At 36.5% G+C, this 21062-nt stretch overlaps 2 protein-coding genes across 2 annotated transcripts in view; both read left to right on the top strand.

The window, feature by feature from the left end:
• The window catches only part of LOC125673547 (uncharacterized), a 31104-nt gene extending 20528 nt beyond the window's left edge, over positions 1-10576 (top strand). The window contains exon 3 of the mRNA XM_056145427.1: positions 10138-10576. Within this exon, the coding sequence (XP_056001402.1) occupies positions 10138-10195 (58 nt within the window). The 3' untranslated portion in view covers positions 10196-10576. The remainder of the gene's footprint in view (positions 1-10137) is intronic.
• LOC130046588 (uncharacterized) lies at positions 10109-14898 on the top strand. Its single transcript, XM_056145857.1, has 4 exons — positions 10109-10176; positions 11162-13402; positions 13526-13699; positions 13823-14898. Exons 2-4 carry the CDS (start codon positions 11239-11241, stop codon positions 14896-14898), a joined length of 3414 nt encoding a protein of 1137 aa, XP_056001832.1. The 5' UTR covers positions 10109-10176; positions 11162-11238.
• The last annotated feature ends 6164 nt before the right edge of the window (positions 14899-21062 follow it).

Genomic DNA, 21062 nt, shown 5'->3' with positions numbered 1-21062 from the left:
TGTTCGAGATTATGTCTCTAGGTAGTGTCAAAAATAACAACGAAATCTTTCTTTGGAAGCGGAAGACCATAATGATAACAGAGATAACAATGAGGTCTTCAGTTGGAAGCGGAGGACCTGAATTACAGTAAACAAAAAACCCATATATACTAGACTAGATAGGTTAGGGTCAATGGCTTATGATCTCGTGTCTGACGAAGCGTAACGTGTAGAATTTAATAGGGTAGTTTGTTAATTGGGAATACAAAATGACTGACTAGTGGGACCACTATTTTTTTTTATTTAAGTAGTGTCAAGAACAACGAAATATTCCATTGGAAACGGAAGACCTTAATGATATCTTATTCAGGTTTCCATTTGGGAGCAGAAGACCTTAATTACAAGACTTGTTCGGTTAGGGTCAATGTGTTATGTTGTCGTGTCCGACGAAGCGTAACGACTAGGATTTAAAAGGATAGTTTGTTAATTGGGAATACACAATGACTGACCAGTTGGGCCACTATATTTTTTTTTATATCCGAACTAAACATCGTGTGATTATTTCCTGTACATATATGAAGTATTGAAATTGTACATTGTATAGAATATCAGGGACTAAGTAGAGTGATTAATCAGTATTTTCCGTTCAAGTGCCATTTCTATCTGGTCAAAACGAGCCTTTTGTCAATTTTGGACCATAAATCCTGCAGGAGGAGGGGTGGCTTCTGCTCCTCCGCCGCTAAAGTTTTTTGGGTTTTTTTAAATTTCAAAATATTCAAAAATAAACACCGCACGATTATCTATTCTAAATATTTAAATTATTCAAAATGTTAACGTTGTCTATTTCAACTTTCAATATAGTTAGGAAGCTAAGTGAATAACGCTGAATATTACCGCAGATATCCATTGACTTCATTTACCTAATTATTATAGATCAACACAATTATATTTATACGTTTACTTAAAAAAAAAAAGTGGCGGATCCAGGGGGTTAAATTGCAATATGAGTACTTTACTTTTGAAGAAGAAAAAAATAGAAAACCCAAACAAATAGAAACTCCAAATAAACAATGAAACATACTAGTAAAGATCACAGGAATTTATCACGTACAAAATCAGTATCTAGGTAGTATTAGTGGGTTAGTGTCTGACGAAGCGTAACGGTCAGGACTCAATGGTGAAGTTCGTTAATTGGAATTACACAATGACTGACCAGTGCTTTACGTTCAAGGGTAAAAATGGGCCACTTGTCAATTCTAGAAATTGAATTGTGCGAGGGAGAGGGGGATGTTCGCCCTCGGTCATCCACCACTGAAGTTAATAAACATCATATGATGAATTCCTTAACATGTATATATGTAAAGTATTCAAAATGTTAACATTATATCTACTTGTATTTTAACCAATAATGTTACAATGATAGATGAGTACCGCTGTTATAGGCATCACCAAAATTATCTAGCTAGTGGCGGATCCAGAGGGGTAAGAAGTAGGCATAAAATCGTGATAACAGTACTTTGCTTTTGGAATAATGATAAATAAACCCTGACAAGACAACCCTGATATATATATAAATGTCCGTGATCATAGAAATGTATCACATAAAAAATCGATGACTAAGTGGAATAACAATTAATTGTCAATGATAACAGGTTTTCATTGCGAAGCAGACCTTAATTACAATAAACAAGTACATCCATACATACAAGACTAGTTCGGATATGTTGTCATGTCTGACGAACCGTAACGAGTAGGATTTAAAAGGGTAGTTTGTTAATTGGGAATACACAATGACTGACCAGTGTCCCCACTACATTTTTTTTTTTTAAATTTCCGAACTAAACATCGTGTGACTGTTTATACCACACAGATATGAAATATTCAAATTGTACATTGTAGAATACCAGGGACTAAGTAGAGTTACAATGGGAGTAGTTTTTTTAATTGGAAGTACACAATGACTGACCAATATTTTCCGTTTGAAAGTGCCATTTCTATCTGGTCAAAACGAGCCTTTTGTCAATTTTGGACCATAAATTCTGCAGGAAGAGGGATGGCTTCCGCCCCTCCGCCTCTAAAGTTGTTTTTCTAATTTCAAAATATTAAAAAATAATCCTCGCATGATTATGTATCCTAGATATTTAAAGTATTCGAAATGTTAACGTTGTTTATTTCAACTTTCAATATAGTTAGGAAGCTAATATTAAGTGAATAACGCTAAATATTACCGCAGATATCCATTGACTTCATTTACCTAATTAGTAGATCAACACAATACGTCTACCTAATAACTGGCGGTTCCAGGGGGTTAAACTGCAATATCAATACTTTGCTCTTGAAGAAGAAGAAGAAGAAGGGGGAAAAACCAAACAAATAAAAACTCCAAATAAGCAATGAAACATACGAGTAAAGATCATAGGAATTTATCACGTACAAAACAACTCACGACTAAGTAGTGTCAGTGGCAACATAACGGTCTGTATTCAATGATGAAGTTTGTTTATTAGAAATACACAATGACTGATCAGTGTTTTACGTTCAAGGGTAATGTCTTATCTGGTCAAAATGGGCCGCTTGTCAATATTAGAAATTGAATTGTGCGAAGTAGGGGTGGGGTGTCGTTCTCGGTTATCCACCACTAAAGTTAATAAACATCATAACATCATATGATGAAGGCATGCCTTTATATATATATATATATAGTATTCAAAATGTTTACATTATATCTACATTTATTTTAACTTTCAATAAGTTAGAATGATAGGTGAATACATGTACCGCTGTTATAGGCATCACCAGAATTAATTTAGCTAGTGGCGGATCCAGGGGGTATTATAAGAAGTAGGTATAAAATCGTTGTAACGTTACATGTACTTTGCTTTTTGAACACTGATAAATAAATCAGATAATCCTGATATATAAATGTCCGAAATCATAGAAATGTATCACAATACAAAATCGTTGACTAAGTAGTGTCAATGGATTGATTTAAGGTTTCATGTCCAACGAAGCGTAACAATTATGATTTACGAGGGTAGATTGTTACTTAATTGGGAGTACACAATGACTGAACAGTGCTTTACATTCAATAGTCGTGTATATCTGGTCATTACGTGGCTGGGGAAATAATTAGTACTATGCGTGCTCCAAAACCAAGATCATGAAGGTCAATACCATATCAGAGGAACCAATCTCCTTAAATGGCACAAACATCGAAGATGTCACCAACTTCCCATACCTAGGAAGTAAGATCACCACTGATGGGGATTCAGAGGCAGATGTACAAGCTCGCATTTCTAAAGCCACAGGAGCGTATGCTGCTCTGCGGAACATCTGGAGGTCAACAAAGTTTAGCACCAACACCAAAATTAAGATCTTCAAGAGCAACGTGCTTGGGGTCCTACTATATGGTGCTGAATCTTGGAAAGTAACCAAGTCTATTTCCAACAAGCTGGATGTATTTCAGACCCGATGTCTCCGCAGAATATTGCGCATCTTCTGGCCTAACACCATCTCAAATGACGAACTGTACAAAAGGACAAACACCACTCCTCTATCCCAGACGACCAGAAAGAGAAAATGGCTGTGGATAGGACATGTATGCAGAATGTACCCAAATTCCATCCCAAGGGTAGCTTTGAAATGGTCACCAACTGGCAAGAGAAAGAGAGGAAGACCAAGAGAGATCTGGAGAAGATCGGTGGAGAAAGAAATGAAAGATAACAACTGGAGTTGGGGACAGGTCCAAAAATGGGCGAAAGACAGACCAACATGGAAGTCTCTGGTGACGGCCTTATGTGCTGACAAGCACGAAGAGGACTAAGTAAGTAAGTAGTGAGGGATGGGAATGGGACGGGGGATCCGCCCATTCGCCACTGAAGTTATAATTTGAAAAATAAACATCGTACAATCTAATTAAAATCAGATCCTCGATCCGCTCCTTTTTTTTTTTCGTGTAGCGACAAGAAAAAAAAAAAAGAGGAGCGGATCGAGGATCTGATTTTAATCAGATTGAAACATCGTATAGTTAAATTCTTTTGCGTATACAAGGTATTCAAAATATTAACGTCATCTATTTTATCATCCAATGAAATTAAAATGATAAGTGAAGACTGTTGTAACCACACAACTTGTGTAACTAATTAGTGGCGGATCTCGGGGTTAATACATTTGTAAGTAGACCTAAAAATTTGCGATAACATTGCTTTGCTTTATGAGTAAAAAAGTCTACAATATTCATAAAACATTGATACACAAATGTCGAAAATCATAGAAGTTTATCACTATAAAATCGCTCGAGATGTTTAGAACACTTAGAGCCGAACTTCCCTAGAGTCGAGACGTCTGTTAACCGTTTATTCGGACACGCCTGTCAAAGTCTTTTCGACGCTTAAGGTAATGGTAGCAATCGGAGAAAGTACTTTGACTTGAGAATGAATACGATTGTAGAAGGGAGGGAAAGATGGACCGAAGCATGCATTTTGTAAAACGATTCTTGTGTTGTTAAATAATCGAGAATCTTATTTGAGATGTCTGATTCGGTTCACTAAACAACTTAGCATCACCTAGCAGAGTTCATCTTTCACCGTAAGCACTGAACACTAATTTTAGAATATGTAAACAAGTTGTAAGCTAGGCCTATTCCGTAATTCAACAACATATCGCAGGAACTGGTAATTTAATATGTAGTAATAATACCGCTACCCTTTATAAAACCACAAGGATGGTGGGTGACGATAATTTTAAGAACTATTTTGAAACGAAGTTTTGAGTGAAGTATCAGCCCTTGTAGGTCCCCCCCCCCAATAGCAGCTGATTAGGGGATGGTACGGTATATACCCACACTATTATTAATACACTGACAAAATTACCGGTTCCTGTGAACATATTTTAACACCTGACGACATATGAAGGGTTGTGAATAGTGAATGTGAGCAACTGCATGTGAATGCACGGACAATGGAAGTTGATGTAAATAGATACATGTAGTATGTGCATGTATATATATTTATACATGCACATACTATATATTTACATTAACTTACAGTGCCCATGTGTGAATGAGTATTTCATAGTGTTCTTGTCTGCTTGTTGCAATAATATAGTCCCGTCCAATTTTATATGGATATTTTTGTGCAAGGGTTATATGTATACAATTAAAATTGCATGGGGAAAAGTTTAGTAATGCAGAGCTCTAATATCCTTTATTATCTCTCATGTTTTTTAGACATTTATTCACAAACACATAGGCCTACACATAAGAGTTTATAATTACTATATATATTTAAAAATTAATGTCATGCCTTGGCTTTTAAGTACATTTTAAGAATCATGACAAACAACACTTTTTAAGATACAATTTTCTGTTTTATTGTTATATTCATGGAATAAAAATCCCATCCTGTGTTTTATTTGGGATATCTATTCCCATTCATGCTCAAATAGGATATTTACTGCCATTTCATGTTTATTTTGGGACATTTCCTCCTATGGGACATTGTATCCCATATTAAGTTTAAATATGGGAGTTAAAATCCTATGGGAGAAATTATATTTTTTCTCCCATAGGATTTTTGGTGGGAGTGAAAATCCCCCAAGTGGGATTAAAAATCCCTCCAAAATCCCATGGGATTTTTTGATTTCAGGTGAAATATCTTAAAAACTACAATAGGTACAAGTGTAAATGTTGGTGCATGTCTTGTGAACATAAAATCCCATCTTTTTTTGTAAAGGGTTTATTTGTATCCTTAATAAAAGGGTTGGCGAAACTCCGGACTTTTGTCGTGTCCAGAGTTAAATGTCGCACTGTTCTGTCCACTCATTATCTTGAGAACCCTTTGCTTGACAGACATCAACCTTGGTACACTGGTACATGTTCAGGAGGAGATGACCCCTATTGATTTTGAGGTCATATGGCCAAAGTTCACGGATGAAATTGGACCTAGGAATATATAATGTACGTTCAATATCTTGAGAACCCTTTGCTTGACAGACATCAACCTTGGTACACTGGTACATGTTCAGGAGTTGATGACCCCTATTGATTTTTAGGTCAAATGATCAATCCACTCTTGACATAGGAAGATATAGTCTGTTCAATATTTTGAATTGATGATACTACTATCAATTAAATGATGTGTGTGTATAACCCTTGTCAATTTTGCACCATGGGGGGCATATGTGTTTTACAAACATCTCTTGTTTTCTTTTATTTCCGATATTAAAAAAAGATATTCATTTGTTTTCATTCCAACGTATTTATTAGTCATTGATCTAATAAGCAACAAGATTTGTTTGTGAAACACAAATGCCCCCAACGATGGCCAAGGTCACAAGGACAAATATCTTGTTACCATATAGTAGGAAGATCTGTCACAAAAAAGGCTCATGTGCAATATGAAAGCTCTAATATTTACTATTTAGAAGTTATGACCAATGTCATTTTTTTAAAAGTAGGTCAAATGTCAAGGTCAAAAGGTTTAATACCAACAGAAAGGTCTTGTCACAAGGAATACATATGTGAAATATCAAAAAAGTTTTCAAAAAGTAGGTCAAACTCCAAGGTTAAGGTCACAGGGTAAAAAATGTTCGTACCCACGCAAAAATCTTGTCACAAGGAATACTCATGTGAAATATCAAAGGTCTATTACTTGAAAATTCAAATTTCTTAGCTTTTTAAAACTATTACTCATGATTTTGTATTCGTATAAACTATTGCTTGAAAGTCATTTTTGAAATTACATCAATGAAATAACCTCTTGAAATAACTGGTATTTCATCGAAAAAGATGTCACAAGGAATACTCATATGAAATATCTAAGCTCTAGCACTTACTGTTCAAAAGTTATTAGCAAGGTTAAAGTTTCAGACAGAATTACAGAATGACAGACTGAGGACAAAAATAATATGCCCCCCTCCCCCTATCTTCGATCTCGGGCGCATAAAAATGATTTACCGCGTCGAACCTGAGCAATCATTTTAAAATGATCGCGAATCATTATCATTTCTTTCTCCATCTTCTTTTAATATCTAGAATACTGCAATTATATTGAAACTATTTTAACCAAACATTACCGAAAAAATCACGGCGTGCAGACCACGCCTATCATTTCCTGCAGACCGTTCACAAAGCGTGCAAGCCATGTACGCTTATTAAGTGGTCAGGATTTCGTGCAAAGCATTTCGTGAAAACCGTTCACCGTTCCGTGCAGACTGTTCAGCATTTCATGCAAACCATTCACCGTTCCGTGCTAATCGTTCAGCGTTTCGTGCAAACCTTTCACTGTTCCGTGCAAGATTCGTTTCGTACCGTTCCGTGCAAATGGTGTAGTAGTATGCTTCAGTGTCTGTATTACACTGATATTTTGTCGTCCCAGTATTCGATGGGCGTACGATATACCGTTTGCGGTACTCTTGTTAAATTTAGGCTGGCTTTTGACAAATATGTTGTCACAGGGCTTTCAGCAGCCTTCTTAAAGTCAGGATTTTGCAAATTATATGGTCGATATGACAATTAATTGAATTCATCATTACTATATATACCTATCATTGGGTCAAATGCTGTGTGTTTCATTCTTATTGTTAGACCATATTCTACATACGCCAACTTTGACTAAGGATTGCTCCGTTTATCTGATCAAATTATACGGCTTACTCCTCCTAGGCACCTGTCTGATTCCACCTCTGGTAGGTCCAGGGGTCTGTGTTTTATTCTACTCTTAATTTTGTATTTTTTATAGGAGTTTTCAGATTTATCACTGTTCGTAAATAAATTAGTATCAAAATTACTACTCGGTATATCATCAATTCAAAGGTTACAGCATAGTATCAACATTACTATTTGGCACATCATCAATCAATAAAGGTCACACGTACCTGTATAAGATCAGCATTACTGTTTAGCATATCTTAGATTTAAAAGCTCATATCAATTAAGTACACAATAAATGGACATGTAACAGCTTAAAACTTCACAGCTGTACTAAAATGACGTTTTTCCTGAGATGCAGAAACTCGGCATTGACCTCTATATATAGGAGTAAAGATGTATCATGTACAAATTGATGTACCTAGCATTTGTATATCAAACACTCATCTGTCAGACTTCCTGTCAACATACTATTACATAGTGATACGGACACCCTGGTGATGTTTTACGGGGTTTCCACAGTCTTGTTCTACATCTCTAAGTCAGCATATCACAAATTTATTATTGGTCATTATAATCACGTTCTACTCTACAAATACAACCTGTTTTTAGGTCAAATGCTGTGTTTGACTTGTTTCGTACTATTTTGTTAATATGGCATTCTTTCATATTAATTTTGACTACAAATTACTTTAACTTCAATTACCTGAACAAGATATAGGGCTCAACGCAGGTATGACCAGTCGACAGATACTTACTCCTCTTGGACACCTGATCCCATCTCTGGCATGTACAGGGTTGCATGTTTTTCCTACTCTTAATCCCGGCCGCGACACACCTAAGTCGTTAAAACAGGTAGTGATAGTTTCATAGCCAAACGCTCGGCATCAGGTGTAGATGTCACGGGTCCTCGGAGATGACCTTGAAAACGGATGACCCGTGTCACAGTAGGTGTGGCACGATAAAGAACCCTCACTGCTCAATGGCCATAAGCGCCGAGCATAGGCCTAAATTTGAAGCCCTTCACCGGTCTTGGTGACGTCTCCATATGAGTGAAAAATTCTCTAGCGAGACGGTATGCAAGATACAATCAATCAATCCTATTCTTAATGTTTTGTTAGTCCTCTACCAATGAAGGCGAAGGGGACTTTAGGTTTGCAAGAAGTGTGAAGATAATGAACAGTGATCACTCTCATAACTCTTAATTAAGCAATACAAAATAGGGAGTTGGGTAAACACGAACCCCTGGACACATCAGGTATGCACTCGTCGGTCTGTCTTTCAGTCCTGAAAATCAGTTTCCACACTTTGTTTCTCAGTTCTTGCAGATATTTATTTCATATTTCGTACATTCGCTCTGCCAAAGCAAATGACAAATCAAGTTCGAATTTGGTTTTTATACGTTGATTTTTTCACTAAGTTATTGCCCTTGGACTTTGCTGAATTACGACCCTTGGACTTCGAATAATGAGTTATCAGTTTGTCAGACTTTTTCCTTTTTTGTTTTGTGCTTGCAGATATTCATTTGATAATTGGTGCACTTTTAGTTCACCTCTACAAAGTTGATAAGAACTAGTGAAGTCACATCCACACCAGCTTAAAGTTTACATGCAGTTTTTATTTTTTATTTCTCTAGATAAGAGTATTACACTCATAAAAAAATCTAGTATTGTAATTCAACAATGTAGCAAAGTTAATCATGATCACCTACATTCCACAGTTCATTGATTTGGTTAAAGACCTAAACCTAATTATATATTTGTCATCTTTTCTGGTCTAGTTTTTGTAACTGAATAGTAGTTGATTTCCAATCATTCCTATCCTGGTTCCCCAATTCTCCCCATTATTGATATTGTGGCGGTTCAGTAATTTTTGCGACCGGTAGGGGACTATGTATTGTCATGCAATACTCTCAAAATGCTTGTTCTTAACAGGACAGGCGTTTGTTACCTTCACCTTTTCATAAATAAGAGGACATAAATGTGTTTGATAAGATATGTTGTGATTAAGGTATTCTATCCATAAATGCATTTATTTTCACAAAATGTCAATATATATAGCACTAAATCTTTTGTGAAAACAAAATTCCTTATTTTTAGCGAGATAAAGATTGCAGAGAGTAGATGATGCCACATCTATTTAGAGTGAATTATATTTTTGTCAGAGTTATTTCCCCTTGCAGAAATGTAGAATTTTTAATCAAATATTTTCATAATTTGTATGGTGACTTTTGCTTTTTTCGCATATTTTGAAAGACCATAGTAATCGGAATTTTTTCACCCAGAGCTTTCTTTGGAAATTATATTCTAATTGACTTTATATATCTCTGTAACAGACATTTGTTATATGTCTTGTCAATTTCGAAAATTGTTTTGGTGAATCACTGTGTATGTTAATTATATTTCATTTGATTACAAGTTTTGTATTACATAACAGTTAATTATTGGGGGGGAGGGTGGTTATGGATCGGATACCTTAATATAATTTTATTTCATTTTCTTTGTTTCTAGAGAAACTAACAAAGTCACCCATTCCCCAAAATGTGAGAGGTATGTCACTACAGAATAACCAATCATTACTGAATGCATTTATTTCTTTGATTAAGTTTGGAATATAATTGTATGGTAATGAGTTACAGATTAAGGTAATGACGCTTTCTTTCCATTTATTTACATGTCTTGAATTTTTGGTCCTTCAAAAGAAAATTCAAAAAATTGATTTGATGGTGATTTAATCATTATGATCAAAGACAAATATTACATTTCTCTTTTAGAAACCATGACATTAGATTGTTGTAGAATTAATATAAATTCCATTGTGGTGTTTTAGCACACCTGAGCCGAAGGCTTAAGAGAGGTTTTCTGATCAAATTTTGTCCATTGTTTGTCGGTGGTGTAAACTTTGCACATGATCGTCTTCTTCTCCAGAACCACTGAATCAAAAAAGAAATGACAATACTGAATACTATATTCAATTCAGGCATGCAGCATCCTTTGGGGGGGGGGGGGGGGGTAGAAATGCAAAAAGATGAAGGAACCTTAATTTGTACTTTTCCTAAACCAAATCCCAAATCGGGGCGGAAGGATGGCAATGCAATACAATACAATGATTATTCAACTCACAACATTTATTATAGATTACATGTATATAATAGGCACATGTTATCGTTTTTCAAATGGGGGGGGGGGGGGCAGTTTAAAAAAGCAATCGCCAATGATTACATACTAGGAGGATTCCATTGTATATCTTTATAGAACAAATGATGCATTTACCCATACCTAAAACAGGTTTTACATTCATGCTTATCAAAGAACAAATTACACGCTGACACTGGTTAGAAGTTTTGAATACGCATTTCTGCATGTCCAAACATTCTAGGGATGATGCATTGAGTAACAACAATCTATCTTTGACATTTCTGCATTCCGATTTCTATATTTACATTGAACGAATGTTGCATTGTGTGGTTACAGGGATGGAATATTGACCCTGTTGACTTTCCATACTTGGCTGCTTCTTCACATGTAATTTCAGAGCAATGCGATATTGACATTGAGAAATGGAGAGAGGAAGACAAGATTTACTACGAAACGCACAGTTTTCCGTCAGTGATGGAGAAAGTGAGGAACCAACCTTGCATGACGTTTGTTGGTGTGCCTGGGTCCGGGAAATCTGCCACGGCTCACCACATCGCCCTCAAGCTCCAGGAGGAAGGTTACGAGGTTGTACCAGTTGATGAAATCAGAGAGATAAAGCAATACCGTGACACAAAGAATCCTCAGGTTTTTGTTATTGATGATGTGGTGGGCGTATTTGGCCTCCAGAAAACTAAATTAGATGTGTTGACTGATTATGAACAGAGAACAATACAGCCTTGCATGGTTAAGTCTAGAACTTTGATGACATGTAGAGAGACTGTGTTCAATGAGTCACTACCTTACAAACCATTCCTTATCAAAGAAGAGACTGTGATTAAATTACACAGTTCTGATCATGCATTAGATGGCAATGACAAAATACAGATTCTCCAGAAGTATGGTTTGAATGTTAATATAATATCACCTGCAATGCTAACATCAACATCTCGCATGTTTCCTCTTCTCTGTAAATTGTTTTCAAAGGAACCAAAATTCCAAGCTCTTGGTTCAGAGTTTTTCATAAATCCAATCCAATGTATCATTGATGAACTTGATGATATGCAGAGGCAGAACAGACTGAATTATGTAACGCTTGTTTTGTGTATGCTAAATGGAAATTGTCTCTCAAAAGACGTTCTAAAAGATAGACAAAATCAATATTTTATGAACATGAAAACTGACACTTTGGAAAATTGTGAATTAGAAAGCCACACCGATGCATTCAAGTTTGTGAATGCCTTGTCAATAATGGAGGGGACATACACAAAACAGTGTGGTGCAAAATACACATTTATACATGACTCCTTGTTTGAAATCTGTGCTTACCAATATGGCAAACAGTTTCCTGACCAAATGTTGCAGTATATGAGTAGTATTTATATTGCTAATTATGTCAAACCACAGACAAGTGAAACAGGTATTGCTAAGAAAGTAAAAGAGAAACAGAGCAATTCTCAATCTATTGAGGAGGATAAGAGTAGCGTTGATAGTGATATAAAAGGCCAAAATGAGAACGCGAGTGATGATGAAAACAGTAAGAGAGAGGAATCGTCTGATCTGTGTATAAGGTTACGTGAGGATCAGTACCCACTGTTAACAGAGAGATTGTACAGAGACATACAGAACATGGAACTGTATGATGTTTTCAGGAATCAGGTTTTAAAACATCCCCAAGTATGTCAGGCTTTTATTGGTGTGTTAAAGACAAAGTCATATACAGAATTGAAATCCGTATTTCTGTCCAGTCAGGGAAACATAGATAAGATATTGAGTAAACAAGAGTGTTTGGTGGAAGAGAGCGAGGGGTGGAGTGAGTGGAGGATACAGGGGGTGGTAGTGGATAAGAGAAATAAACTAGATGATAAGGGAGAAGCATATGAAGAATACAATGTGAGAGTGATCAGTTGGGTGACTAACTATGGACATTATCAGATATTAGAATACATAGTACAACAGACTGAACAACACAAAGAAGTAAGTGAATTGTTTGGGATAACAGGAAATTCCCCACAGGAATCTAGATCTGAGATATTTGAAAAGAATATAGTTTTTAATAAATCTAGAAGAGAAGGAATGATAGAGAGATTTGGAATAGATGCATGTAATAATCAGGACAACGATAGGCCTGTAGAACAATCTACATCCGAGATATATACATGTAATGAACAGGAAAGTGAAATCAATAGGCTTGTAGAACAGTGTAGATTACTTGCATTGAGTTGTTACAGTGGTGATGTACAGACAGTCAGAGTTCTGCTTCCTATCTGTAACAAAGCAATCACTGGGATAGGTCAGGTCAGTGAAGATATTCAATGGTATTCACCTCTTAATGCTGCATGTGAGATAGGACATGTGAGTATAGTGGATGAGCTGGTGAAGGTGGGGGCTGATGTCAATCTACAGGATATATGGGGGGATACACCACTGATAGCTGCATGTGAGGGAGGTCATGTGGGTGTAGTGGAGGAGCTGGTGAAGGTGGGGGCTGATGTCAATGTAAAGGGTAGATGGGGGAATAATACACCACTGCTAACTGCATGTAAGGGAGGGCATGTGAGTATAGTGGAGGAGCTGGTGAAGGCAGGGGCTGATGTCAATCTACAGAAAAATTACGGGAATACACCACTGATAGCTGCATGTGAGGGAGGACATGTGAGTATAGTGGAGGAGCTGGCGAAGGCGGGGGCTGATGTCAATCTACAGAATAATTACGGGAATACACCACTGATATCTGCATGTGAGGGAGAACATGTGAGTATAGTGGAGGAGCTGGTGAAGGCGGGGGCTGATGTCAATCTACAGAATAATTACGGGAATACACCACTGATAGCTGCATGTGAGGGGGAACATGTGAGTATAGTGGAGGAGCTGGTGAAGGCGGGGGCTGATGTCAATCTACAGAATAATTACGGGAATACACCACTGATAGCTGCATGTGAAGGAGGACATGTGAGTATAGTGGAGGAGCTGGTGAAGGCGGGGGTTGATGTCAATCTACAGAATAATTACAGGAATACACCACTGATAACTGCGTGTAGGGAAGGACATGTGAGTATAGTGAAGGAGCTGACGAAGGCAGGGGCTAATATCAATCTACAAAATTATAACGGGAATACACCACTGATAGATGCATGTCAGAGAGGACATGTGAGTATAGTGGAGGAGCTGGTGAAGGCGGGGGCTGATGTCAATGTACAGGGTAGATGGGGGAATAATACACCACTGATAGCTGCATGTGAGGGAGGACATGTGAGTATAGTGGAAGAACTGGCGAAGGTGGGGGCTGATGTTAATCAAAAGAATAAATTGGGGAATGTTACGCCACTGATAGCTGCATGTATTAGGGGACATGTAAGTATAGTGGAGGAGCTGGTGAAGGCGGGGGCTGATGTCAATCTACAGAATAGTCAGGAGAATACACCAATGATAGCTGCAGTAAGAAATTGTTCTTTATCAACAGTGAAATGTCTAGTGGAACATGGAGCTGACTGGGTTACTAAGGTTGTTGATATCAATGTGTCAGCAGTATATAAAGCATTAATACTGAACAAACCAGATATAGTGAAATATCTCATACAGGAACAAAATAAAATCACTCCAGGTACATTGAATGGAAATGTACACCTATTTAACTGTCTGGTGGACATCAGACATGCTGGAGTTAAAACAGACAGTAGGGATGATGTGGTGGTGACAGACAGATCAGTGTGGTGTATGGATAGAGGGGGAGATTTGTGGGCGACAATCAGTGAGGAAGATTGTGATGTACTGCGGCATCTGTTGTGTGTGGGTCTGGATGTCAATCAGTCGATACATTTGTATGATAAGTACAAAGATAAGTCTGATGTGAGACCTCTGTTGTATACACTGATTGATGTACATTATCATAATAATAGGGAAAAGGTGATCATGTTGCTGTGGGAGGGGGCAGACGTCAATGTCAGGATGAGTAAGTGTGAATCTGTGTTATATAGTCTAAGGTGTAGAGAGTATGACTCTGTGTTAGACAGGGAGTGTGTGTCTGTTTTAGAGAGGACGAGGCGACTGGTGTGTAAGTACGGTGAATATTCAAGGACTGACTACAAGCGAGTATTGTGTGAGATCAAGAAACATGTCAGAAGACATTCTGTATAGTCCCTGGTAGAATTGTAGAGAGATGGTGTTACTGAGTTACAAGAGAGTTATATGTGAGATAAATAAATATGTCAGAAGACACTCTTTATAGTCCCTGATAGAATTGTAGAGATATGTTGTTACTGATTACAAGAGAGTTATATGTGAGATGAATAAATATGTCAGAAGACACTCTTTATAGTCCCTGATAGAATTGTAGAGAGATGTTGTTACTGAGTTACAAGAGATAAAGAAACATGTCAGAAGACACTCTGTATAGTCCCTGATAGAATTGTAGAGAGATGTTGTTACTGAGTACAAGAGATAAAGAAACATGTCAGAAGACACTCTGTGTAGTCCCTGGTATAATTGTAGAAAAATGTGTTACTTTGTCAGTAGATGTACTGAGTATAAAACCCAATAGGTTACCAGTATGTTTGTACATAATGCTATTTATAAAGTGTACAGCCGCACATTTCTCTCGTTAAGTTTCCATTTGTTTGTGCACAATAATATAGTGTTTCACGTGCATATATTCTGTAAGTATTCGAAGCTTTCTGAAAATACCGATATGCTGAATAAAATCTGTGATTAATATTAAATGTTCACTGTGACAGTCTATTGTCTAAGTCATCAGGTGTGAATGACATGGGTCATTGGAGATTGTATTTTTGTATATCGTACGGTTGAAATAAATCATGTAATTAGATTGATTATATACATTACGCGTGTGTTACATCTCTCCCTTCTGAATTCTGTACAAATTGAATTAAAATTTCAGGTAAATTCCAGCTTGGTATTGTGTCTCCCTCAAGAAAATGAGTCCCAGTCAGATTGTATGCCTATAATATAATAATAACTTTATTGCGAAAGATATACATCTTATAGCATTATAACAAAATTGAACATGGATAATAATTACAAAGCTGAAAATAAACGGCCAATTCTTACAAAGACATCTAGCATACAATAGTATATAGTAAATACACTAGTATAATGATAGTAAAGAAGGAGAATGACGATACAAATTAATATTATGGACTGTTCTTAGTTCAAGAGCTTTACAAATAAATTTCCCCAAGTTACAGAGTTCTTTAACATTGTTCACACTTAGTAGTTGTATAAATTTGAACATGGAGGGTTTACTCCAGTAATACTTCTTCACTAATTTAGCTCTAATCTGGCAATATACAGGACAGACTAACAAAAAGTGGTATTCATCCTCAATTTCAGTGATACATGTTTTACAAAACCTTTTTTCACGTGGTACATTTTTATGTCTGCCAGTTTCTATGGATAAATTATGTGATGATAGCCTTATTTTGGAGATACCCTTTTTGTACAATTTAGGAATAGATTTTTCTAGGTAATATTGCAAGCAAAAATTATCAACCAAATGTTTATAAATAGTGCATTTTGATTCATGCTGCATGTTGCTATGTAAATTTTGAATAAAATGATCCTTCAATCTTTGTTGTATTATTGGCAAACAAACATGGCTATTTAAGTTATGTTGATCATGCCACATATAACTAAGTCCCAAACAATCAAGTTGTTCCTTGATAAAAGTAGCCCAGTTACGATTTGTATGCTTTGTATTTCCACAGATATTGTATAAACATTCATATGCAGCATTAAGTATACAATTTTCAGACTGCAATAGTTTAAATCAAAACTTGAACATTCTCAAAATACGAACATAATACAATGGTAAACGCCCTGTTTCAAAATATTCCATGGTTGTATTAGTGTTTTTACGAACACCAAGTGCAAATTTTAAAAAATCCAGATGAACCTTTTCAATGTCAGGTGCTTTATGTAATCCCCACACTTCACATCCGTAATTCAAAATACTACAGACATAGGTATCGAAAAGGGAGAATAAGGTACAATGATTTAAATACAATTGTTTTATAGTTGATTTAAGGGCAAATAATGCTTTGCGACCTTGTGATGCTAACTGTTTCTGCGTTACCAAAAATTTACCATTAAAATTAAATAAAACGCCCAAGTAAACAAATTGATCTAATACTTCTATACTTTCATCTTTATACACCCATTTTTCATCTGTGCGAATCTTCCCACCATTTCTAAATACAACAATTTTAGTTTTTGCTACATTAACAACTAAATCCCATTCATCTGTATAACTTTGCAGTGTATTTAACATATTTTGTAGTTCAATAACCGATTCTGCAAGCAACACCATGTCATCAGCATACATCAAAATATAAAGACTTAATAACTGTAAATCAGTCGGATGATTACCTTTTTTGATAAATTCAATGTCAAGGTCATTCACATACAATACAAAAAATAGGGGAGATAACACTTCTCCTTGTAATAGACCAATGTGATTTTCAAAAAATTGTGAAATGTGACCAGAGGATTTTACACAGGTTCTAATCATACCATACATGGAGCGAACAATAGTAAGCAGCTTCCCTTGTATACCGTAGTGTTTTAATTTTCTATACAATTTTTCCCTGTTAACTGAATCGAATGCCTTCTTATAATCCACGAAGCAACAATATAATCGTTGTTTGGATTGGAGTGATTGTGTTATGAGACAACGAAGCGCAAAAATTGCCTCCGTAGTACCTAGCTTGGGTTGAAAACCAAATTGTGCATCTGAAATAATATCATACGAGGCTACCCATGAGACGAGTCTTCTGTTTAGTATAGAAGTAAACAATTTGCAGAAACAACTAACAAGACTTATTCCTCTGTAATTATTTGGATCAGAAGGATCACCTTTTTTGAAAACAGGCACAATAACAGCGTCAGGCCATTGTGTTGGAAAAAATCCTGATGATAAGATTCGATTAAAAATAATATGCAAATATGGTACAAAAAATTCTCTAAATTCCATGAAATACTCATTCAAAATATAGTCCAAACCATGAGATTTCCCCCGTTTTAATTGATCAATAGCTTCGGATATTTCTTTCTCGGTAATTTCCATATCTAGTTCATTAAAAACTGTAGGTCCTGTGTCTTCCACATTAGAATAATCTTCTGTGGGAACAAATGTAGCTAAATCTTTAAAATGAGTGTGGAACGATTCTAAGTCTATTGGAGTATTTTTTGGCTTTCTTTTTCGGAAATGTTTGTAGAATACTTTTGGGTTTTGTTTATGGAGATGTTCGAGTAAATCACCCTCCTTTCGTAGATACTGACGCCTGAGTTTAGCTTCTAAATGTTTATAATTCTTTTTTGCTTCAATTAAATTCAAGTGATTTTCTTTGTTTTTGTAATGATTGAACTGGTTTAAAGCTACACGATATGTGTTATATTTACTTTTAAGCTCTCTGTTAAACCAGGGTTTATCATGTACTCTATCAGGGCGCTGGCCCCCTTTATTAGACTTTCTATGGACTTCAAAACTAGAACGCATTAAATCAGCCAAGCGTGTAGTGAACGAATTGACCGATTCATCGATACTGGTTTGGGACTCACACGGGTATTTTTCAAAGCATTCCATAAGTTCCTGAGAATTTTGTAATAGTGTCGACCTTGCCTGTGAATGAAGTTCCTGGTTCCAGACGAAGTATGATGACTCTTGATTTACCTCAACAGTAGAATTAATGTTTTGGATAATATGTTTTCCTGATTTGATTCTGATATGGAGCGGTGCGTGATCGGAGTACATAGTAAAATTTGACACAATAAACTGATCAATAGAGGGAAATACATCAGGGGAAGTTATAACATAATCTACAACGCTCATACCCCTTGGTCCAACAAATGTATAATCATTGTCCATTCCTAAATGGTGCCGACCGTTTAGGATTCTTAGCCCACTACTTTTACATAAAGACAGTAACTTGTTACCCAAGTCATTAACAACCTTGTCTGGATTTGATCTAACTTGGAGTTGTGTATCTGAATCATAGAATAACAATTCTCTCAAATCACGTAAAACATCATCATGTAGTACATCGTGTAGAATAAAATCACTTGAGTTAGAAGTTCTAGCATTAGTATCACCGATTAGCATGACTTTACCCAGGCTCATATATTCAACAATGTGGTTTTCTAAGTCACTAAATACATCACAGTCATAGGTTTGATAAAACGTGGAACTACTAGGGGGTATATTAACACAAGCTAAATAGACATCTCCAAGACTTGGCATTAAAATCTGGTCAAGTTTAAGCCATATGAGAGTGCCGTGCATATTCTCCAGGAAAGAAAGATATTGTTTAAATTCATCGCGTATTAAAATAACACAACCCCACCTTGTACTGATTTTGTTAATTTTCGTGGAAAAACATAACTATGGAATCCCTCAACATCAATACAGAAATCTTTTTCGATCCAACATTCTGTAAGTAAAATTATATCATACGAAAGAATGTAACATTTGAATTTAGTGTCATTAAATTTAGAGACAAACCCTCCATTAATGTTCCAGCTAATTATTTTAACAAAATCACTCTCCGCGCGCCCCTAGGTCTCATCATCGCCTCCAGACACCTCGATTTGTGTCTCCACGGTCTGCTGATCCTCGTCCATATCGACTTCGTTAGGTGCCACGTACAACTTGCCGTCAATGAAGAGCTTATCGACTTTAAGCACGGCCCTCCTATTGTTCCTCAATGCTCTCTCCATGACTGGGATGAGTGATTTTCGCTTCTGAACAATTTCTTTTGGGAACTGCTCACGTACACTGAAATTACTATTTTTAGCCTTGAATGCATTGCTTCTAATGTTCTCCCTGACTCGAAAACTAGAGAATTTAACGACGATTGGCCTGGTTCTGATTCTGGCAAACTTTCCTAAGCGATGAGCTCTTTCGATATTTTCAAATACCCCAGAAACACCTAACTCTGTTTCACAAAAGTCATTAATAATGTTGACACGGTTTTCTCTTCCATGACCTCTATACTCTGCGAGTCCAAAAAAGAGCAAGTTGCCCCTCATGCTACGTGCCTGGAGATCTGTAATTTTACTTTGTAACTGTTCGTTAACAAGTCTCAATTCTTTAACATCTTTCATTGTATCTTTCATATCAACTTTTAGGTGATCTTGTGCTTTTCTGATTTCCCCTATCGTGTTCCCCATATTTCCTGTGAATTTCTCCAAATGACTGACCCTATTCTGAACAGTTTCGATATTGTCACATAAATAACTCAAATCTTTACTTACTTTGTCAATTTTAGAGATTTTTACGTCGAGATCATTTATACGGATCATCAATTGGTCCACCCAAGCAGGCTGTGCCGTGTTCGAATGGGCTGGCGGTGGTGCATTGTTGAACTTGTTTCGTTCGGCGGTAACACCATTTCCATTGTTCACCGACTTTGCTGACTTATTGTTTGGCTTGGGAGTAGATCCATCTGAGGACAAACGTCTCTTATTGTCGTCCGACATGTCTGATATGTCCATGCGTGTTCACAAGTCATCAAAATTACACACAACACTTTCCAAATAGAAGAAACGTAAAACTTGTAGCTTTTCAAAAATCCCGACCGTCCATTTTCAGCGCATGCGCACTCAGGCCTGTTGGGGTGGGGGGATACACAAAGCCAATGTAGCTTTACTCTCATAGCGGTAACATAACACCCCATCTAAACTAAGATTGAACAGACTTATTGACAATTTGTCTTTGTATCTATATACCAGTGGTACTAGTAAATACATTCAAGTAAACAAACTTAATCCAGGAATTGGCTAGATGGAGGGGTCACCCCACCCCCACACCCTAAAGTTTTCTGAGATTCAAAAAGCATGTGCTTAAAAGGTTAAGACCCACAAATTACCTTTGAAATTTCAAAAAATATATCCCGTAGGTAAGGGGAAGACCCCCACGGATATGTTTAGTTCAATCCTTAAAGCTGACATGAATTAATAAATATAGTATAATTCTATATGTTCGCCATATTTCTTTGCTACTCCGCCATATTAGTTGGATATTCTATTGTTATATGTATCAGGATTCGCATGGTATATAAGGGTACGAGTTGTGCTACGCTTCACTTCACATCAGTGTCTTCGATTTACCTGTGCGGGTAGCTTCGACAGGTAACACGTACATCTCCGATACTAATTTATAGGACACCAAGAAGAAATGAAATCACGTTTTGCAACACCATGCAGTGCTCACAATTACAATAAACATATCGTACAGTAGTAAATCATTCTAAAAGCTTTTGATAAATAAATATAGAATGCCTTTTCTT

Source organism: Ostrea edulis, chromosome 7, assembly GCF_947568905.1.
Source record: "Ostrea edulis chromosome 7, xbOstEdul1.1, whole genome shotgun sequence".
Classification (NCBI taxonomy): Eukaryota; Metazoa; Mollusca; class Bivalvia; order Ostreida; family Ostreidae; genus Ostrea; species Ostrea edulis.
The sequence above is the reverse complement of the archived record's forward strand: the minus strand, read 5'-3'. Positions and strand labels throughout refer to the sequence as shown.

Bases quoted from the DNA above. Each gene is read 5' to 3' on its own strand.
- LOC130046588 (XM_056145857.1), top strand. From the start codon at position 11,239: ATGGAGAAAGTGAGGAACCAACCTTGCATGACGTTTGTTGGTGTGCCT. The intron at 13,403-13,525 runs GTGAGGGAGGAC...ATGTGAGTATAG, and splicing joins TACACCACTGATAGCTGCAT to TGGAGGAGCTGGTGAAGGCG. The intron at 13,700-13,822 runs GTGAAGGAGGAC...ATGTGAGTATAG, and splicing joins TACACCACTGATAGCTGCAT to TGAAGGAGCTGACGAAGGCA.